This window comes from Mesoplodon bidens, assembly GCF_964165515.1.
Source record: "Mesoplodon bidens genome assembly, chromosome: 14".
In the NCBI taxonomy this organism is placed as follows: domain Eukaryota; kingdom Metazoa; phylum Chordata; class Mammalia; order Artiodactyla; family Ziphiidae; genus Mesoplodon; species Mesoplodon bidens.
In genome coordinates this window covers 1,115,003-1,138,865 of record NC_138170.1, presented here as the reverse complement: position 1 = coordinate 1,138,865, position 23,863 = coordinate 1,115,003, and the positions used below count along the sequence as shown (strand labels likewise).

The 23,863-nt window shown below is 36.8% G+C and overlaps 1 protein-coding gene across 4 annotated transcripts in view; it reads right to left on the bottom strand.

The window, feature by feature from the left end:
* The window catches only part of M1AP (meiosis 1 associated protein), a 95,009-nt gene that overhangs the window by 53,903 nt on the left and 17,243 nt on the right, over nucleotides 1–23,863 (bottom strand). For all 4 annotated transcript variants that reach the window (XM_081254650.1, XM_081254652.1, XM_081254653.1 and 1 more), the window contains exons 2-4: nucleotides 20,894–21,185; nucleotides 1,910–2,095; nucleotides 806–974 (exon numbers count right to left, since the gene is read on the bottom strand). In XM_081254650.1, the coding sequence (XP_081110776.1) occupies nucleotides 806–974; nucleotides 1,910–2,095; nucleotides 20,894–21,185 (647 nt within the window). The remainder of the gene's footprint in view (nucleotides 1–805; nucleotides 975–1,909; nucleotides 2,096–20,893; nucleotides 21,186–23,863) is intronic.

Here is a 23,863-nt window from a genome sequence, read left to right as displayed (position 1 = left end):
TGTGTGACCGCACTGGTCATAGGCCAATGAAGCCAGGCGTGCATATAAGTCTCTTCATACAGCATTGGTTATAATAGCAAAATGTAATAAACCAAATTATTTATTAATAAGCAATTAAACAAACTATGGTCCAACCACAAAGTAAAAAAAATCATGTATCCAGTAAAAAATGAGGCATGTCTATAGATACTAACATAGATAGCTGTACAACATGCAAAGAGGATTACAGAATATTATGTATGTCATGATCCCATTGAAATATAAAATATTTCTTCCTATTATCTATCTATCTATCTATCTGTCTATCTATCTATCTAATGGAGCATTAAGAGGGATACCCCAATCTCTTGAGGAGGAAGGAATTTTTACTTTCTATACCTATATTTCAGGTTTTACATTAACATATATTGTTTCTAAAATTAAAAATATGATTAAAAAATTAAACTCTAACACCTAGAAACACCTGTCTGAACCACAGTGAAATCTGCTGGCTTCATTTCATTTAAGAACATAAAAAGACCATGGAAGAGGCTTCCCTGGTGGTCCAGTGGTTAAGACTTCCCTTTGTAAAGCAGGTGGTTCGATCCCTGGTCAGGGAGCTAAGATTCCACATGCCTCGCAGTCATAAAACCGAAACATAAAACAGAAGCAATATTGTAACAAATTCAATAAAGACTTTAAAAATGGTCCACATCAAAAAAATCTTTTTACAAAAAAAAAGACCATGGAAAATAATCTTCCTGATCTGTAAAATACTACTTATTAAAATCTTACCATTCTTTTAACCTTTTCTTTTAATTCTTACCGTCGTTGCTGGCCTCTTCAACAGGGGATGCTGAGTCCGTACATTCTAGGACTCCCTTTGTGATCTCAACCACCTGAAGCCTCCTGACCCTGACTATGTCTGTATCTTTCAATCCTTCCTCCAATTGTTTGACCACCTCTTTTCCAGGCTGTGAAGTCAGAACAGTAATCTGGAAATAAATAGAAGAATCAACGTGTCTACCTTCCCTGAGGTACAGAGGTTAGAATGTAACAGGTTAGATCTGAAGGATTAAACACCACAGAAATCTGTGGTAGTGGCTATTGTCTTTAGGGCAAAGAAAAAGATTTATATGTAATTTGTAAATCAAATTTCATTTGACAGATTCTGGTGGGAGAGGTCTGGTGGGACAGATCATCACAGGACCCTTCCAAACAGGCTGAACCTACCCCAGAAAGTGACCAATGAGAAGCCATCCCTGTGTTTTAGTTTTAGTTTTTGTTTTTCTTTTGGTCATACTGCGTGCAGCATGTGGGATCTTAGTTCCCCAACTAGGGTTCCCCACTAAGGGATTGAACCCGCACACCCTGCATTGGGAGCGCGGAGTCTCAACCACTGGACTGCCAGGGAAGTCTCCCACTGTGTTTCAGTTTTTAAGATTGCTTGAATCATTGGCAGTATCCCTCGTGCTCAAAGTGCTTTGATTTCTTGAGGATACAAAGGAAATAGAATCCTTAAATTCCACTCATTAAATGTGTACTAAAGATCGGAGAGCTTATATGCTCTTTTCTCACAGTGGTACTTCCATGTAGATTTCTCTCCTTGCTCAATCTGAATCTGGGTTGAACTTGAAACTCTGGAAGGCAAGTATTAAATACATGCAATTCTCTTTTGTACTTAGACATTTTTAATTGATGAATAAGCATGCAGATGAAAGCATAATTATTTTTAAACTCATTTGTCTGATGCCTGATGTTACTAGAGACTGAATGTGTTTTAACTCACAGTCACTCATGTACCCAATGGAGTACCTAGTCATGACTTTCAATGTGAATGAAACAGAGAACAACAGAAGGATGACAAACAATGAAGGATCTAGATGGACTGAAATGGGAAGATGACTTAGTGTCCTAAGCCATCTTTTACCTCCAGGGAAGTGTAGGCCAGAGCTGCACTTGTGGTCATGTGTCCACTGTACTGTTTGAACTGCTGGAGCCCATCCTTTATTGCCAGCTGCAGGGAAGTGGCTTGTGGTCTGAAACAACCTTCTCTTTGCAATATGCGGAGTTCTGAGATGCAGGCCTGCAGCCTAGCAAAGTTCCCTTTCACTTGCTGCAGAGAAAAATGAATCAAAGATGAAAATCTTCAGTGACTTAGGTTTCAGATTAACTGGCAGTCTAATCTCATTATCAATTACTCCTCAAGAGTACTTTTCCCTACCTGAAAATCTGTTTATTTGACCAAGATCTATGGAATGCCTATTATGTTCTAGGCACTGCACTAACATCTTCCCTAGACCAGAGGAAGGAAAATCTGCAGCCAAAGGACTTTGATTATGTGGAATTACTAGAAACAGGAAAGAACGTGTTTTAACTCATTCACTCACCCAAAGGAAGGTTCAGTTGTGACTGCTTAGTTTTACTTTGGGGTGGTCTGCAAATTGGAGGCCTAGCAGCGTCACTGTTAGACATTATCTTCATTTCTCAGTCAGTCTAGGCACAGCGAGCTTCTCTATTCAAGAGTGATGTTTTATCATAAATGAGGATTTTGATCATTTTAGAACTGATAAGGTCCTACCTAATCTGCCCCTCAGGATCACTTTAAGCAGAGATGCTTGGCTTAGTCTGCAGTCAGGTCAAGGAGTCAACACGTAAATCTCCTGGCTCTCCTCACTTTCCTTCACAAAAACTTGTTCTCAGGAAGTAATCTAATCTAATCTGACTCTAGATGGATGTTACGTCTCCTAAGAATATATGCATTTTGAATAAATGTGGAATTAAAATTTGTGACACTATTTGAAGGAATTCCAAGCATCCATACCAGGTGGGGGTGGGGTGAGGAGGAATTATATTTGGGGTAAGGAAACTCTCCTGATCAAAGAGCAGAATTGAGCAATATTTGCAAAATGCACATAAAATTCATGAGCATGTTACTTTGCTTACATGCTCCTCTCCCTGAATCTCTGGGAAAAACACAAGAAATAGTATATAACTCTTACACAAAGAGAACTTGTAATCTAGATAGGAAGATAAGAAACCTACTCAAGTACAGACTAGTAGCCTTTGAGCATTTCTTTTCATGTACTCCCTAAAAGAATATGAAAAATGATATACTCCTTTATACGTTTTTAAGTTGACATCTAGATTTTAAGTAAGTACGTAGTTGTTAAGGATATAACTTCCAGCATATTTAAATATCAATATTTCAAAATAAAACTATACCACTACTCTTTAAAACATAATCCAATAGAATCTAAATATCATAGGGGTTTGATACTTGCATTATTCAATTTAAAAAGTACATGAGCAAGCTCTTCTTTCTTTTTAACAGATGGAAATTAATACTACCCATTTTTCTCCTTGAATTCATATTTCCATTTCACTTTCTCATAGAGTTTTATCATAATGTAATAGAATTTTTTGATTGGCAGCTTTTTATTGATCACCTTATCATACTTCTCTGTGTCAAAAATATTTACATGTTGTAAGATTTTAAAATTTCCTATGACTATAGGCTCTAATTAATAATCTAGACTGAGCTATTATTAAAATTATTGTTCATTTACAATTGATCAAACAACATATATATTACCTATTTTGATAATTATTGGCATTAAGCATAAACTTTAATTACAAATGCATCTCTTAATGGCATGAACATGTTACGTTCTTTTTTCAATTAGTTAAGGTATGTGTGAATAAATAAATTACTGATTGAATGGCACCAACATTCAGTATTAATCCTATTCCTATTTTCTAGGAGATTTCTAGTGTTGAGAACCATCGTCCTGATAAACATAGATGTCAATCAAATTGTCAAATTAATTCTGAGCTATATGCCAAAAATTATATAGGGATATAAATACTAATAAAATTATTTTAATGATCTATCAGCTGCTACTCAGTTTAGTCTTTTTTTTAAAGATTTTTTTTGATGTGGACCATTTTTTAAAGTCTTCATTGAATTTGTTACAATATTGGTTCTGTTTTTTTTTGTTTTGCTTTTTGGCCAGGAGGCATGTGGGATCTTAGTTCCCCGACCAGGGATCGAACCTGCACCCCCTGCATTGGAAGGTGAAGTCTTAACCACTGGACTGCCAGGGAAGTCCCTCAATTTAGTCTTCCTTAAATTTTGTTAAAATTGGAAATCACCTGGTTGCAAAAGATTTTTAACCCAATCATAAGTCATTTACTTTCTTACATTGATGCCAATATTTTGAATTATTCCTTGTTTGGTGCCCCTGCAAGTTTTAAAACCACATGGCAATTCATCACAGTAAAATTCACAGTGGGTGAAAGATTTGTACCTCTCACCTCTTCCTTTTTATTTTGGATTTTCTTTGTGAAGTGGAAGAAGGGTAATTGTGAAAGGGATGGTGGGAATGACAAAGTAGCCTGACACCCTCATCATAGGCATAATTAGTCAGAGAAATTTTAGAAAAGAATACTAGTGGAAATTGAGGATCTATATATCAATTCTTTAAAATTATATATTCCTGTGTACTCTGGGAAGTCTTATAGCCCTAGTGGTATGTGTATCCCAGTTGAAAGAGACTGTTATAGACTATTGATACTTTAGAGATTTAGAAAAAGAAAGGTAAGTGTTGTTGGAAAGGGGGTGAGATTGGGCTGAGAATTGAAAGGGTGAGATTTGTAAAATGAATACAATATTTTAAGTGTTTATGTGTGTGTGTTGGGGGATTGGTAGAGAGGCTGGAAGTTCAATACAAGCATCTATGGAGGTTGAAAGTGAATATAATGTGTCAGAGAGGAAGAGGAAATGTGCCTGACAAGAGTAGAGGATGTTTGTTGAAGAGTAGTGGGCACTTTAGTTAAAGAAGTCCTAGTCTTGGTTCAGGTTTTAGATCCAAATAGACTTGAGTTCCAAACCTATCTCTTCCTCTTATTGACTATGAGTCCTTAAGCTAAAATGTATTCAATTAGAAATTGGGGACAATGGAAATACTTATCTTACAGACTAACTATTAAATGACTTAGTTCACGTCACACAGTATGTACTCAGTGTTAGCTGTGGTTATTATTTTTTATCACTATCAAACCCTAAAAGCACTTAAAACATTGCTGATTAAACAGAAGGGGTTTGTATTGGCTTAATGGCCCTATTCTACAACTGACAAAAATAAGTAGAAAAAAATAGTATCTATGTAAATGACATAGGTCCATTCAGTCATCCATTTAAAAAAACATTTATTATTATGTGCTTATGATGTACTAGGTACCTAAAAAAAGACATAATTCCCACTTTCTACTAACTTTACAAACAAGTGAGATAAATAGCCTCAGAATAGAAAGGGATAAGAGTCACACTAGAATGACATTTTCCAAAGTATGTTGACAAGTTATTGTCTGTCTATCTCACTAGAATATAAGCTCAATATAATAATATACTAAAGGAGGAATCTGATCTATCTCTTCATTGCCAGGTCTGGAGGGCCTAGAACAGTACCTGGAACACAGTTTTATTAAACAAATTATTTTTGAATAAATGGTAAATGGATGCAGATATAATAAATTTCAGGGGGAAGAAAAATATAAGTTAGAAAATATAGGCATTCTCTGTACTGCCTTTGCAACTTTTTTTTTTTTTTTTTTTTTTTTGCTGTATGCGGGCCTCTCACTGTTGTGGCCTCTCCCGTTGCGGAGCACAGGCTCCGGACGCGCAGGCCCAACGGCCATGGCTCACGGGCCCAACCGCTCCGCGGCATGTGGGATCCTCCCAGACCGGGGCACGAACCCGTGTCCCCTGCATCGGCAGGCGGACTCTCAACCACTGCGCCACCAGGGAAGCCCGCCTTTGCAACTTTTTGATGAATCTAAAATTATTCAGTAATGAGAAATTTATTGAAAAAATAAACTAGGAAACTAGTAGGAAAAAAAGGACACTATCTTCTGGTAGGGAAGGCCTTTGGAAACATGACAACAAAGGTAGGAAACCATAAAGGGAAAAATGAAGAGATCTGACCACATAAAAATTAAAATTTTCTGTTAAGTAAAGGAGAATGTGAATAAAGTTAAAGACAAAAAACAAACTGGGTAAATATTTGCAATGTATATGATTAGCATGGCATTAATATTCTTAATATGTAAAAAGCACCTACAAATAAATAAACTAGATATCTGAAACACACTCTTCCACCACCTAACAGTATACATACTAGATAAAACACAAATATCTTTTATATGCATAGTTGAATTCATAAGAAATTAAGGGAAATCCCCTGGTACCAAAGTGGGGACAACAGGAAACTACAGTGTGAGATAGGTATAAAAGCCTTGGCTTTACTTCTTGATCTTGGGAACCTAGGGCTTTGTGTTGTAAAGGAGAAGGAGACAAGGGCTTAGGCCCTCATAAGGAGAAGAGTTGGAACTGCCATCCTGGCTCAAAGTTAAGATCATTCAAAAGGTTATTTTCTCAGTGAAAAGGTGGGCTAGAAAGAATCTACTCGCTGGTCAAGGGAGGTGACAATGAAACTTGTTGACTTATGTGAGCTCTGAGTAGCAATGAGAAAGAAATCACTGCTGGGACCTAGAAACCCCATATCTCCCCTCATGTGGGTTTGGAATTTGTCTTTATCTGCAGGGTCTAGGAAACCCTAAGTTTAAAACATAACTTAAAGTGGTCCTGGGTTGATAGCACCTCAGGGCACCTGACACAAGCAAACATAAATCCTTTCTAGAAGTATACACCCTAAACTCAGGCCTCACAGAATTCTCACACATTAAGATTAGCTTAAGGTAAGCTCATAATCCAAAATTACAAAATCAGTGAGGAAACAAACATCATGAGAGAGAGTCTGCAGAAACAACAGGAGAATTAGAATACCAACAACTTCAGATATTAGAATTATCAAATATATTTAAGTACCTTTAAGATGTTTAAAGAAATAAAAGAGGGATTCAACACCATGAACAGAGAATTAAAAAACTATCAAAAAAGGACCAGAAAGATTTGAACATTACCAGGGTAACTGTACACTGAAGTAAAGGGGATAATCAGACATTTCAGGGTCTACTGGACACTGGCTATGAACTGACACTAATTCTAGGAGATCCCAAACATCATTGTTGCCCACTAGTCAGAGTAGGGTCTTGTGGAGGTCAGGTGGTCAACGAAATTTTATATCAGGTCCAGTGGGTCCCCAAATGCAACCTGTGGCTACTTCCTCAGTTTTAGAAAGCATAATTGGAATAGACATACCTAACATCTGGCAGAATCCCCTCATTAGTTCCCTGACCTGTGGAGTGAGGGCAATTATGGTGGGAAAGGCCAAGTGGAAGCCTCTAGAACTGCCTCTACTTAGGAAAATAATAAAAGTAATACTGAATTTCTGGAGGAATTGCAGAAATTAGTGCCACCATCAAGGACTTGAAAGACGCCGGCATGGTGATTTCTAGCATATCTCCATTCAACTTGCCAATATGGCCTGTACAGAAGACAGACGGGTCTTGGAGAATGATAGTGGATTATCATAAACTTAACCAGGTGGTGACTCCAACGGCAGTTGCTGTACTAGATGTGGTTTCATTGCTTGAGCAAATTAACACATCTCCTGGTACCTGGTATGCAGCTATTGATCTGGCAAATGCCTTCTCTCCACTCCTGTCTATAAGGTCCCACAGAAGCACTTTGCTTTCAGCTGACAAGGCCAGCAATACACCTTCACTGTCCTACCTAAGGGGTATATCAATTCTCCAGCCCTATGTCATAATTTAGTTCACAGGGATTTTTGACTGCCATTCCCTTCCACAAGCTATCACACTGGCCCATTACATTAATGACATTATGCTGAGTGGACCTAGTGAGCAAGAAGTAGCACCTACTCTAACTTATTGGTAAGACATTTGTACGCCAGAGGGTAGGAAATAAATTCGACTAAAATTCAGGGGCCTTCTACCTCAGTGAAATTCCTAGGGGTCCATTGGTATGGGGCATGTTGCGATGCCCCATCTAAGGTGACGAATAAGTTTGTTGCTTTTGGAGTAGAAGAGAGCATCTAAACGTCAAACTGCTTTTTAAACAGATGTTCAACATCTTTCTACTTTTATCCCTACCTTCATTCTTACCTCCAGAAGTACTGGATTTTACCAATTCCTAAGGCTTTGGAGAACTTGGTGGTTTAAAATGCTTTCTTCCTTGGGTCTCCCACTACTGGCTTAAGATTTAGCTCTCATGGGACTGCTAAGTCAATTATCACTTTTCACATGTGTAATAGTTTCCAAAATTTTGTTGCAATTTTTCTTCTCGCATTCAACAAGCATTCAAGATTCAAAGGTTACAAAAAATATGTAGAAAAAGTCATCTTCCTACTCTTGTTCTTTAGCTAACCAGTACTTTACTGGAGGCAGTCAATATTACTAGCTTATTGGGTATCTTTCCAGAGATATTTCTTTACATGGAAGAAAATATAAATGATAAACTTGATCTTTCTTCTTACCAAAATAGAAGAGATTATGATACTCTTTCGTATCTTGATTTTGTTGCAGAGTAAATTTGGGTAATCGTTACATTCAATATATAAAGAGTGTTTTAATTTTTATGGCTACATAGTATTCCATTAATGGATGGACCATAACTTTAACCAATTCCCTATTAATTAACATTAGGTTGTTTCCAATCTTTTGCTACTGCAAACAATGCTGAAATGAATAATCTTATACTCAAATCATTTTTGCACATATGAAAACATACCTGTAGGATAAGTTTCTAAAAACAGACTTGTGAGACTTCCCTGGTGGTCCAGTGGTTAAGACTCTGTGCTCCCAATGCAGGGGGCCCGGGTTCGATCCCTGGTTGGGGAACTAAGATCCCACACACTGCAACTAAGCCCATGCACTCTAGAGTCCATGTGCCACAACTTGAGAAGCCCACGTGCAGCAACGAAGACCCAGTGCAGCCAAAACAAAACAAAACCTATTAAAAACAGACTTGCTAGGTTAAAGGGTATGTAAATTGTGATACCAAATTGCCCACTACAGAAATTGTGTTAAAATATATGCCCATAAATGGCATATAAGGGTGTCTGCTTCTTTATATTCTCATAAACAGTATGTCATTAAACTTAAAAAAAAAATCTTTGCCAGCCAAATAAGTGAAAAATAGCATCTCAATGTAGTTTTAACTTGCATTTCTTTTATAAGTGAGACTGAACATATTCAATGTTTCAGCATCATGTGTATTTCCTTTAATGAAAACTGTGTATATAATTTCTCATTTTCTATTGATTGTTCGTTATTATCTTTATTGATTTTTTTTTTTTTTTCCAGTACGCAGGCCTCTCATTGCTGTGGCCTCTCCCGTTGCGGAGCACAGGCTGCGGACGCGCAGGCACAGCAGCCATGGCTCACGGGCCCAGCCGCTCCGCGGCATGTGGGATCCTCCCGGACCGGGGCACGAACCCGTGTCCCCTGCATCGGCAGGCGGACTCTCAACCACTGCGCCACCAGGGAAGCCCATCTTTATTGATTTTAAGGAAATCTTTACGTGGTTAGGGAAATTAACCCTATGTGATACAGAAGCAAATATTTTTCCTCATATTGTCAGTTGTCTTTAGATTTTACACACAGTATTTTTTTTTGGCCAAGTGTATATTTTCTATTTTCTATATTTATCAGCTGAATTTATTAATCTTTTATTTTCGGAATTTTGGGTTTTGTGTTATGATTAGAAAGGCCTTTCTTACTGCTATATTTCCCCCATGGTCTGTATGTTAATTGTTGACTTATTGCCTCTCAGCTAAAAATTCACCCTTCAGTATATCTCTGCAATAATAGACAGAATTCTACTTTAAGCCTTTCTCCTTTACAGTAATCGTGATGTTAAGTTTTCTGAGTAGAGTGTACTGGAGGGACATTGCAGGAGGAAGGTGCACTCCTGCTGAAACCAGTGGGGTATGAAGTTACCTGGTAGTACTCCACCCACATGCCCAGAACTTGTAGGCCCTTGGTGTTATGGACTGAATGTTTGTGTCCCCTTAAAATTCATAAATTGAAGCCCTAACTCCCAGTGTGATGGTATTTAGAGGCAAGGCCTCTGAGACGTTATTAGCTTTAGATGAGGTCATGAGAGTGGGGCCTCCATGATGGGACTGATGCTCTTAGAAGAGGAATAGACACCAGAGCTCTCTCTTCATGTACATGCACTGAGGAAAGGCCATGTGAGCACATAGCGAGAAAGCCGCTGTCTGCAAGATGGAAGAGGACTCTCACCAGAGCCTGACCAGGCTGGCACCCTAATCTTGGACTTTCAGCCTTCTAAACCTTGAGAAAATAAATGTCTATTGTTTAAACCAGCCAGTCACAGCCCGAGCTGACTAAGACATTGGGAACTTCTCAGCCCTAACCTGATCACCTGTCAGCTGTCCACTCAGCACGGACACTGCATGCTTCAGGCCTCCTGCCTGCACTGATGCCTGATTCCCTTTGCTCACCTGTCCCTCCCCTCAGAAGTTTTGTCTCCTGTGGTCCTCCAAATGCTGCTGTTCTTCCAACACGGACACTGCTTACTCCAGGCCTCCTGCCCACATTGGCTTCTCCACTCTCTGCATGCCTACGCATCAGCCACTGTGCCTACACCTGGAGGGTTGCTTCCTGCTTTCCCAGTAGCCATGGATCAGCTCTGGTTTGAGCAAACCAGTGAACTTCTTTGCATCCAGTGAGCTGCAACCATATATTCTCCAGCTGGGTCTAAACCCCAGCCTTGGGAAAGGGGTCCCCTTTCCAAGTTTGTCCTTCTTTGAGATCTCTCCCTCAGCCCTAGGGTACCACAAAAAGCTCTCTTATATCTTATAATTGCTATATTATCATAGTTTAATATGTTAAACTATGTTAAAATACTCTATATACTTTTTCCTTGTTTAAATCACTGTGGTTTCCGTTTCCTGATTGGACCCAGACCGATACAGTCTGTTCTAGTACTTAGGTATTTTCAATTTTTACATTTAAATCTTTGATCCATCTGCAACTACTGAGCCTGCACTCTAGGGCCCGCGAGCCACAACTACTGAAGCCTGCACACCTAGAGCCCATGCTCCGCAACGAGAAGCCACCACAATGAGAAGACTGTGCACTGCAACAAAGAGTAGCCCCCACTCTCTGCAACTAGAGAAAGCCGGCGCGCAGCAACGAAGACCCAACGCAGCCATAAATAAATAAATAAATAAATAAATAAATTTATTAAAAAAAATTTTTTTTTGGAATTTATACTGGTGTAAGCTGTGTGTATGACTCTAACCTAATTTCTTCCCACATGGCTATCTAGTTTGTTGAATAATTTTTCCAACTAATGTTAAATAGCATCATTATTATACACTAAATCCCCCCATGTATTTGGGTCTATTTCTGGACTTTAAATTGTATTCTATTGCTCTGTTTTTTCAATTTCCAGTATCACACTGTGAATATGTTTAATATTTGAGAGGAAGAGTCTCTAGCTATCCTTGTTTGTTTTTTGTTTCTAATTTTAACTTTATTATCAAGATGCCTAGTTCTTCTGTTAGAAATTTTACTGGGAATTGGATTACATTTATAGATTAATTTAGAGATAACTGACATCTTTCTGGTCTGAGTCCTCCCAAGAACTAAAGACTTTTCATTTGTTCAAGTCTTCTTTTGTGTTTCTCAATAGCATTTTAATTCATATAAATCTTGCGAATTTATTATTATTTTCATTCATAAGCATTTATTTGATCATTTTTATTATTGTGATGAGAACTTTTCTGCCATTTTAACTTCTGGTTTGTTGTCCTGGAATAATATAAAGGGTACTTATTATTATTATTTTTTTAAATAAATTTTATTTATTTATTTATTTATTTATTTATTTATTTATTTATTTATTTATTTTTGGCTGTGCTTGGTCTTCGTAGCTGCGTGGTCTTTCTCTAGTTGCGGCATGCGGGGCTACTCTTCGTTGTGGTGCACGGTCTTCTTATTGCAGTGGCTTCTCATGTTGCAGAGCATGTGCTCTAGGCACACGAGCTTCAGTAGTTGTGGCATGTGGGCTCAGTAGTTGTGGCTCACGGGCTCCAGAGCACAGGCTCAGTAGTTGTGGTGCACAGGCTTAGTTGCTCCGCGGCATGTGGGATCTTCCCGGACCAGGGCTCGAACCCTTGTCCCCTGAATTGGCAGGCGGATTCTTAACCACTGCACCACCAGGGAAGCCCTAAAGCGTACTTATATCTGTATTAATATTTGTACCTGACCATTGTCATGAATTCTTTTGTTGTTTTAAGTAATTTTCTAGTTGATTCTTTTGGGTTTTCTAGATATATTACCATTAATCTGCAAATAACGATCATTTTATCTTTTTCTTCCTTATTTCTTTTTTTTTTTGGCCATGCCTTAGGGCATGTGGGATCTTAGTTCCCAGATCAAATCCGCGCCCCCCTGCAGCAGAAGCGCAGAGTGTTTTTAACCACTGGACCGCCAGGGAAGTCCCTCCTTTCCTTGTTTCTATATTCTAACTTCTTTTTTATGTGTGCAATTATATTAGTGAAAATCTCTAAAATACTGTTAGATAACAGTGATGATAGTAAACTTACTTGTCTTACACAGGAATATATTCAGTGTCTTTTCATTAAGTAAGATCTGGTTTTTGAGTTGTCACAGACATACACTATGGGAATAGCCACCTGTTCCTAATTTTTTAAGGTTTTTAAAAAGAAGATTGGATGTTGCACTTTATTAAACACCATTTTTAAACTATGTATGGAAATAAACACGATCATATTTTTCTTAGATATAGTAACATAGTAAACTATATTAATATATTTCAATACTGCACCATTTCTGCATTCCTGTAGATGATTTTTTAATATGAGCTGGATCCTATTGCTAATACTTTATTTGGGATGTTTAATAGATAGTCATAAGTGAGACTGGTCTGTAGTTTTTCTTTCTGTGTAATGTTTGCTGGATTTTAGGATCAATATTACATTATCTTCACAAAAAGAATTTGGAAGGATTTTTTTTCTTTCTGTGGTATAAAATGGTTAAAAAACTTTAACAATCTGTTCCTTAAAAGTTTGGAATTATTCCCCTGCAAAACCATTTGGTTCCAGTACTTTATTTTGGGGGAGGGTACTTCTTTCGTAACTTTCCCTATTCCTTTTATGGGAAATGGCAGGTTTCTATCACTTCTGAATTCACTTTCGGTAATTATATTTTCATGGAGAATTATGCATTTCACGTAAGTGTGGTTACTTTCTCCTTATCTTATTTTGGGTATATGTGCCTTCTCCCCCTGGTCTTTTCCAAAAACTAAGTTAACTAATGGCTGATCTATTTCCTATTTTTTCCCCAAAGAACAAATTTGGATTTATTCATTTGTTCTACCATTTTCTATTTTCATATTCACTACTGTTTGTTTTTATTTTTATTATTTCCTTCCTTTAGCTTTCCTTAAGCTTGTTTTTTCTTTTCTTCTTGAGTTGCTTGCTTCATTTATTTTCAGTTTTCCTGGTTTACTAATATAATTTAAAATAATGAAATTTATATTTTAAAGATATGAATTTTTCTCAGCATTAACTTTTTTTTATCACATAGGTTCTGATATGCAGTGCTTCATTATTATTTTCTAGATATACTGCAATTTTTGCCTAATTTCCTCTTTGATTCAAAAGCTATTAAATAGCTTAAAAATTTCCAGGAGGTAGTGACTTTTGGTTCTGTATTTGCTATTTATTTCTAGTTTTATTGCATTGTATTCAGAGAATGTTGACTGATCTACTTGTACTTTTTGGAATTCATCAAAGTTTTGGAGTTTATTTGTGGCTTAACCTATGGTCAACTTTTGTGACTATTCCATGAGCACTTCAGGAAGGTGCAGACTTCTTTCATACATATCATTACATTTCTTTAAAAATTTTTGATACTATGTTATTTGGTACACTGGTATTCAAAACTGATATACTTTCAATAGACTCTCCCTCCAACAAGCTCTCTTACTGAATATATTTCTTATGCTCCTCTTGATAATGCTCTACTCTTCTCTGCTTTGTGTCCTAGCATTCAAGTGCCATTCTTAGTCGTGTTTAGTGCTTTTTGCTCTAAATTCAATGATGTCTGATATTAAAATCATGTTTTTTGTTTTTTTATTACAGGGGTGCACTTGCCTAGTATACCTTTGTCCTTCCTTTTATTTTCAACCTTTCTGAATCACTTTGTTGTAGTCTCTTGAATACAGTAGAATTTTGTTCTTCAATCAAATCTGTTTTTAAAGTACTTTAATAGGTAAGTTTAGTTATTTTTAGTTATATTATTTTAAGGTATACACTGTTTTCATAGCTTTTGAAAAATCACTATACTGTGTAACTTTGTTTGCCCTATATATGTTTCCCTTGTCATAATTAGAAAGGTTTGTATTTGTTTTAGGGGTTATCTTTATAATTCCATGTTTATATAATTCCTCTAAGTTATTTCTTTAACAATATCCATTAATGAGAGATGAAAATCTCCACTATACAATAATAAAATTTGTATATTTCCTTTTCTTACTCTCCCCACCCTCCTGAAGCACTCAATTACAGTTTATTATCTTTATTGGAGTTTACCTGAACACTATTCAATATAATATATTCTTATTATTTGCCGGTTTTAAATGATTCTATTGAAGATCAGAAAGTAAGGATAAGAAAATAAATGTAATAGGCAAATTAGACCACTACTGGTCCTCAAATACCATTGTAGATCATATATGATTTAAGTAACTTCTTTGTTCTCATGAAAAGGTAAAAGAATTGGTAAAATCTTCACAGTAATGGAATTCTTCTGAAACTCTGCTTTGAGAGATTAATCATTTTGGTCAAATTTATTTATATTAAGGGCACAGTAGATATAAAAGGAATTCTAACATTTTAATTATAATTCCTTTGTCAAGATTTCTCATAAAAAGTTCAGAATTATTTTATTATACTCATAAATTAAATATGAGGAGATAAATTGAGGTGTTCAACTTAGGCAAGATTTCCTACCTGCTGTCTTCCTCCACTTACATTTTGAGCTAACTCTGCAGATGGAAAACGTCAGATACTTATATAGGTCAGAGAAAATGGATTTAAGGTAACATTTTTTTCTTTAAACAAAGATTGGACTGTTCTATACATAAGGTAATGGCATTGTTTCAGTGATTTTCTTGAGCTTTTGACCGTGGTTGAACTTACTGTTCGTTTGGATGGAAATTTTGGCTTGCAATTTTTCCTGAGTTACCAGAGGCTGTTTTTAGTCTAGAACTGTCTGTCTTTCCTAATGGAGTGGATAAGGGATCAGGGATTCATCTAAGGCCAGATGTACTGGGGAGTACCAGAGGCATAGAACATAGTGAATTGAAGAAGGTAATGAAATCCTTTTGCCTTTGTTTGGGACATGAGCTCATCTCCCAAAAAGCCTCCTATGCTGAATATCTTCATTTGCCCTTCCAGATCACTCTCAACTTTTCTTTACCCCTATTGCCTGACAGAAGATAGATATCACAGCCAAATGTGGTCATGGGACAGACATGCACGAGGAAGATGGCACAACAGAGGAACACACTTGCTGTGTGGTGGTAAACATCACTATCACCTTCACTCTGTCCTCGGTGTACTTGCAGAAAACTCCAGTTTTATGGAGTGAGAGTTATACATTGTGTTTATCCATTGACCAGTTAACAGACATTTGCAGCTCTGTTGTTTAGTGGGTACACATTTAAGATTGCTATCTTTTGTTGGATTGACTCTTTTTTTTTCTTTTGGAAAAATTTTTTAAAAAATTATACTTGATATACAACATTGTGTTAGTTTCAGGTGTACAGCAAAGTGATTCAGATACTGTTGTGTTAGTTTCAGGTGTACAGCAAAGTGATTCAGATACATATATATGTATACACACACATATATATTCTTTTTCATATTCTTTTCCATTATAGGTTATTACAAGATATTGAATATAATTCCCTGTGCTATACAGTAGGCCCTTTTTGTTTATCTATTGTATATATAGTAGTGTGTATCTGTTAATCCCAAACTCCTCTAATTTATCCCTCCTCCCTTTCCCCCTTTGGTAACCATAAGTTTGTGTTCTCTGTCTGTGGGTCTGTTTCTGTTTTGCAAATTCATTTTGTATCATTTGTTTAGATTCCACACGTAAGTGGTATCATACGGTATTTGTCTTTGTCTGACTTACTTCACTTAGAATGATCATCTCTAGGTCCCTCCATGTTGCTGCAAATGGCATTATTTCATTCTTTTTTATGGCTGAGTAAAATTGTATATATATACCACATCTTCTTTATCCATTCATCTGTCGATGGACACTTAGGTTGCTTCCATGTCTTGGCTATTGTAAACAGTGCTGCTATGAACACTGGGGTGCATGTATCTTTTCAAATTAGGGTTTCCTCCAGATATATATGCCCAGGAATGGGATAGCTGGATCAAATGGTAACTCTATTTTTAGTTTTTTAAGGAACCCCCATACTATTCTCTATAGTGGCTGCACCAATTTACATTCCCACCAACAGTGCAGGAGGTTCCCTTTTCTCCACAACCTCTCCAGCATTTATTACTTGTAGACTTTTTTTGATGGCCATTCTGACTGGTGTGAGGTGATACCTCATTGCAGTTATTTGCATTTCTCTAATAATTAGCAGTGTTGAGCATCTTTTCATGTGCCTGTTGGCCATCTGTATGCCTTCTTTGGAGAAATGTCTATTTAGGTCTTCTGCCCATTTTTAAAATTTATTTATTTATTTTTAATATTGAACTGTATGAGATGTTTGTATATTTTGGAAATTAAGCCCTTGTTGGTCACATCATTTGCAAATAGTTTCTCCCATTCTGTAGGTTGTCTTTTCATTTTGTTTATGTTTCTTAGTTTGATTAGGTCCCATTTGTTTATATTTGCTTTTATTTCTTTTGCCTTGGGAGAATGACCTAAGAAAAGATGGCTACAATTTAGGTCAGAGAATATTTTGCCTATGTTCTTTTCTAGGAGTTTTATGCTGTCATGCTTTATATTTAAGTCTTTAAGCCATTTTGAGTTTATTTTTATGTATGGCATAAGGGAGTGCTCTAACTTCACTGATTTACATGTTGCTGTCCAGCTTTTCCAGTACCACTTGCTGAAGAGACTGTCTTCTCCATCGTATATTCTTGCTTCCTTTGTTGAAGATTAATTGACTGTAGGTGTGTGGGCTTATTCCTCGGCTCTCTATTCTGTTCCATTGACCCGTATGTCTGTTTTTGTGCCAATATCACAGGTTTTTTTTTTTTTTTTTTTTTTTTTTTGTGGCTGCACCACACGGCATGCAGGATCTTAGTTCCCTGGCCAGGGATTGAACCCGTGTCCCCTACTGTGGGAGTGTGGAGTCTTAACCACTGGACCGCCAGGGAAGTTCCCAGGCTGTTTTGATTACTGTAGCTTTGTAGTATTGTCTGAAGTCTGGAGGGAGTGGGGGGGGCGGTGGTTATGCCTCCAGCTTTGTTCTTTTGCTTCAGGATTGCTTCGGCAATTCTAGGTCTTTGGGATTCCATATAAATTTTAGGACTATTTGTTCTTGTTCTGTGACTCTTTTTATCATTATGTCTACATAATTTGATATATTAATAACGTTTTGATTGTTATCATGGTATATCTTTTTCCATCCTTTTACTTTCAACCTACTTTTATTGTGTTTGAAGTTAGTTTCCTGTAGATAGGATATAGTTGGGTCATGCCCCCACCTCCACCAATCTCTTTTATTTATTTATTGCCACACCGTGCAACTTGTGGGATCTTATTTCCCCAACCAGGGATTGAACCTGGGCCCCTGTCAGTGGGAGCACAGAGTCCTAACCACTGGACCACAGGGAATTCCCTCTTTCTTTTAATTGGTGTATTAAAACCATTTACATTTTAAAAATAAATTTATTTATTTTACTTATTTATTTATAGCTGTTTTGGGTCTTCGTTGCTGCATGTGGGCTTTCTCTAGTTGCGGCGAGTGGGGGCTACTCTTCGTCGCAGTGCATGGGCTTCTTACTGTGGTGGCTTCTCTTGTTGCACAGCATGGGCTCCAGGTGCATGGGCTTCAGTAGTTGCAGCACGCAGGCTCAGTAGTTGTGGCTCGCGGGCTCTAGAGCACAGGCTCAGTATTGTGGTGCATGGACTTAGTTGCTCCGTGGCATGTGGGATCTTCCTAGACCAGGGATAGGTGCCACCAGGGAAGCCCATAAAACAATTTACATTTAATGTAATTATTGGTATGTCAGCCTGTTGATTTATTTGTTGCTTTCTGTTTGTTCCCTCAGTTTTTCATTTCTCTGTTTTCTTTTACCTATCTTCCTGTGGGTTAATTGAATATTTTCTTAGAATTTCATTTTGATTTATCTATAGTGTTTCTGAGTGTATCTCTTTATATAGATTTTTAAGTGGTTGTTTTAAGTATTGCATTATACATATACATCCTTATCACAGTATACTGGTGTCAATATTTTACCTTTTTGAATGAAGTGTAAAAACCTTAATTTTCTTTAAGTCCTTTTATCCTCCCATTTATAATGTAATTATCCTAAATAGTTCCTCTAAATACACTAGCACTAACAACCATATCAGACAATGTTATAATTTTTGCCTCAATTGTCAAATATAATTTAGAAGACTCTAGAGAAAGTCTATTATCTTTATTCATATTTTATTCTTTCCACTCTTCTTCCTTCATTCTGGATATTCCTAGAGTCTTTCTTTTATAATTTCCTTTCTGATTCAAGAACTTCCTTTAGCCATTCTGTTAAGGTAGGTCTGTTGGTGACGAATTCTCTTAGTTTTCCTTCATCTGAGAATATCTTGATTTCTGATTCATTCCTTAAGGATATTTTCACTGGATACAGAGTTCTAGGTTAACAGTTCTTTTCTTTCAGCATTTGAAAAATGTGACACTTCCTCTGGCCTTCATGGTTTCTAATGAAAAGAATCTATCATTACTTTATTGTTTCTCCCTTATAGGTAAGGTGTCAGTGTCCCACTCTCAAGAGTCTTTCTTTGTCTTTAGTTTTTAGAATTTTGATTATGATGTGTCTTAGAATGGATTTCTTTATGTTTATTCTGTTTGGGGCTCCACCAGCCTCTTGAATCTTTAGGTTTATAACTTTTGCCAAATTTGGAAATCTTTCAGTGATTATTTCTTTAAATATTTGTCCAGCTCCACCCTCCTGTCCCTTTCTTCTTGGACCGTGATGACATAAATGTTAGCTCTTTGTTATAGTCTCACAGATCCCTGTGGCTTTGCTAATTTTTTTTTTCAAGTCTCTTTTCTCTCTGTTGCTGAGATTGGGTAATTTCTATTCTGTTTTCAAGTTCCTCTGTCCTCTCCATTTTGCCCATCCATAGTAGATTTTTGTTTTTAAAATTATGGGTATTGCATTTTTCAGCCTAAAATTTCTATTTGGTTTTTCTTTATACTTCTATTTCTTTGGTGAGACTTTATATTTTTCCATTTGTGCAAGCACGTTCATAACTGCTTGTTGGAATATTTTTATTATGGCTGCTTCAAAAGCATTTTCAGATAATTCTAACACCTGTGTCATCTCAGTATTGGTGTCTGTTGTCTTCTCATTCAAGTTGGGATTTTCCTGGTTCTTGATAATCATGAGTGTTTTTTTTTTGTTTTTTTGTTTTTGTATTCTGGACATTTGGGGTATTATGCTGTAAGACTCTGGATCTTGTTTAAGTCTTCTGCTTTAGTAGGCCTATTTTGACACTGCACCAATGGGGGAAGTGAGGTTTCCACATAATTACTGTCAGGTTGGGGTGTGACTCTATTTGGCCTCTAACTACATCCCAGAAGGGAGGGTGCCTTGTTACCTCTGGGTGGGGGTGGAAGTTCATCTTCCTCATATACCCCCCCACTGACATGCTGGGGGTAGGTAAGCTTCATTACCATTAAGCTTTCCACTAGGAAAGATGTCCTAAAAGTCCTGGCTTCCCACTAGGCCTTCACTGACACCATCCTGCCTTGGAGATAAAAAGATGCCTCACTGCCACTTCCCACATGGCCTCCTCTGACACCACCTCAATAGGGAGGGGGAGAGATAGAAACCTTGTTAATGTTGGATGGGTTGGAGGGAGTCCAGGCTCCCACATGGCTTCCATGGACACTATGTGGGAGGAGGTCTTATTCACACCAGGTAGGAATCAAAGTCCTGGCTCTCCATGAGGTCTTTTCTGACTATCCCAACAGCATGGCTGCCTTAGGAAGAGGATTTACTAGAACCTCTGAAGTCTTTCCCACCCCTGAGATTCTGAACTTTGTAAAGGGGAGAAAGTGAAGATCTGAATTTGTTTGAGGAGGAAAAGAGATAGTTGTCTACGTGTGAGAGAGCTTTGTAAAAACATTGCCCTTAGCCCAGCCTTTGCCTTCTGAAACCCTAGGGGGAGTTTCACCTAAGTCCTATATGGAAGTATAGAGAAAAAATATTTTCATATTTCTGCACAGTTGGGGCTTTCTGAGCAAAAAAACCTGGAACCTGGGTTAAAGGACAAGTCTTAGAAACTTAAAGGGAGATAGAGTAGCCAGAGACCTCAAAAGAAATTTAGAGATTTACTTCCCTGTGTCTACATTTCAAAGAGGGATGAAAGAGGTCTGTTGCTTACATTCCAAAGGACTGTAAATGCCAAATTTTCTCTCTCTCTCTCTCAGGAGTGGAGGTGGGGGGTAAGATGTGGCCTATATATACTCCCATATTAATAATTTTGGGGTTCCTCTTCTGCAGTACAAATCCCCCATGTGTAGGATGACATCGGGCTCTTTCTGTTGCCTGTGGGGTATTGGGTATGGGGAATGGGCACAGTTATTACTGTAAGAATAAAACTGTGATCTCTGCTCCAGAAACCTCACATCTGCTTTCAGGATAAAATGAACAAATATAGATATACTCACCACAAAGGGGAGGATGCACTCGTGCTGATTTTGTACAACGTATAAGCTGAAGAGGGACATGCGGCTGGGGCCCATCAAGCTGCAGGCTAGACAGAAAAAATTCTGCAGAGCCTCACAGAGGTTGGAGCAGAGGTCAGCCCAGGATGGTAGAGCGATATGCACAATGAGAAGCCTTGGAGGTTGCTGGTAAATCTGCGTGGAATTAGACGGCCCTTTACTAGTAGTTTGTCCATGATACATGGCAGCCAGACCAGGAGTGGAACTGTAGCCACCACTTAGATATTCTCTACACCTATAGGGAAGAAAAGAGAAATCATTGGCTTTCATAAAACTGAAAGTTGAAACAATGAACACAGGTCTAGGGGACTAAGTCCAGAAAAGAGGCAAACTAGGTACTAACTCAAGCTTCTCTAGGCTATCCCATCTTAACAGCTGCCAAGGGATCTAAATGTTTGCCTATAATGTAAGGCTGAGAATGCTTAGAGATGTTGAGTGGAACTAATCAAAAAGTCAAACTTCAGTCTCAAAGTAAGCTATCTGCCCTCATGACTTTGTTTCTTGATTGGCATTGTACTATATTATAATTTGTTTCTATGATTGCCTCTCATAATGTATTGTGAGCTTTCCAAGGACAGAGAACCTGTCTTGTCAACTCTATTTATCAAAGGTTAGCAAAGTGTTTATTTGGTACATAGTAATTCTTAAAAATGAAAATATAACCACATTTTCCCCTTCAAAACCCACTCAAGACCCTTTATGACTTGAACTTCAGCCTTATTAGAGGCTTTGTTTGCCTCAAGTTTTTTACTGAAATAAAACCAAATATACCATTCACTTCAGTGCATTTGCTCTTGCTGTTTTCTCTACCTCCAACATCTTTGCCTTCTTTCTTTACTTGCTACTTACACTTATCCCCAGGGCTCAGATTTGGAAAGGAGAACAAATGAGAACTTGGAACAAACATCAGGAACGAGAAGGGAACATCATTATAAACCCTCAAACATGGAAAAGGTTACAAGAGGATATAATGAACAACTTTATACCAGTAAGTTTAATAAAATGGACAAATTCCTAGAAAACCATATTTAACCAATACTAAATCAAAAAGAAACTTTAAAAACCTGAATAATCTATAACCACTGAAAAAATTTAATTGGTAGTCAAATATGTTCCTACAAGTAGACTACAGGGCCACATGATTCCACTGATGAGTTCCATATTACTCTCAAAGACCAAGAATTTCAGTCTTAAACAAATTCTTGCAGAGAATAGGAGAGGAACACTACTCATTTAATTTTACTAGGTTAGCATAACCTTTGATACTAAAATCAAATAATTTTTTAAGAAAAATTATTATAGAACAATCTCATCCATGAACTTAGATGTAAAAATCCTAAGCAAAATATAAGCAAATTGAAAAACAGCAATATATAAAAGGAATGTCACATCATGACCAAGTTGGGTTTATCTCAAGAACATAAGATTGACATAGCATTAGAAAAAGTCACTGTAATTCATCATGTTAAAATATTAAATGAGAAAAATTATATGATCATCTCAATAGATGCAGAAAAACAATTCATACATGATAAAGAATCAGTCTTAGTAAACTAGGAATAGACGATAGGAATAATCTGATAAAATATGTTTACAGAAATCTAGAGCAAATATCATTCTTAATGGTGAGGCTGAAAGTTTTCCATCCAAGACAAGGAGACTGCTATCATCACTTCTATTCAACACAGTAGTGAAGGTAGCAATAAGGCAAGACAAATAAATAAAAGGCATTGCAATGGAAGAAATAAAACTGTCATTATTTGCAGATGATATGACTGATTGTTTATATAGAAAATCTAAAAGAATCTACAGACTTTATAATTTCATACTTTTCCCCAAAGGTCTCATCTTTTTAAAATTTTATTCTTAGAGATCTGTTTTTTTAAATGTTAATTTATAATGACATCTTCTTAAATTCCATTTTTTGTTTTGTTGCTAATATATAGAAATAAAATTGATTTTTGTATAATGATTTTGTATTTCACAACACTGCTGCACTCTCTTACTAGTTATAATAATTTATCTGTAGATCCTTTTTGTTTACAATCATTAATCTGTGAATAACGACATGCACCAGGATACATGAACGAAGTCAGATCATAGCAGCAAAAAGACTATTCATAATAGTCTTATTCACAATTACCCCAGATTGCAAACAACACAAATTTCAATCAATATTAGAATAGATAAATTCTGCTATATTCACACAACAATGAAAATGAATGGACTAGAGTTACGAGCAACGACATGGATGGCTCTAAGGAACATAATACTGAATAAAAGAGCAAGACACAAAGAATACATATAGTATGATTCCATCTACATAGGTTTTAAAGACAAGCAAAAATATATTGTTTAGGAATGTGTACATTATGCTAAAACTATTTTTAAAAAACAAGGAAATGATTACCACAAAAATTTAGGTAGTGATTTTCTCTAGAAAGGAAGGAGGGCTTTATTAGAAGGGACAAAAGGGGAGGTTCTGGAGTGTTGGCAATGTTCTATTTCTTGACCTTTATTGTGGTTACATGGGTGTCCACTTTATAATTATTAAAGTATATATTCATATCTTATGAAATTTTCTCTAAATCGTTATATTTAATAATAAAAATATTTCAAAAAGAACATTAGGACAATCATAAAAGAATATATTTTTTAGATTAAAAAAAATATGTCTCCACCTCTGGGAACTGAAATGATTCTGTACTATTGTGTTTTAGCTAAAGAATGCAGGGAAAATAAAAGCGTCTTTGATTTCCCCTGGGTCTAAGAGAAAGATGTCAATATTTATGATAATTTTCAGAAACACTTTGGAATTTAGGATTTTTATAAGTGATCCAAGAGTGCATAGATAGATGTTTTTCTCAAAATGTATCTGTGAAGTTATTCCCCTTCAAACTTTCCTTTTTGGAT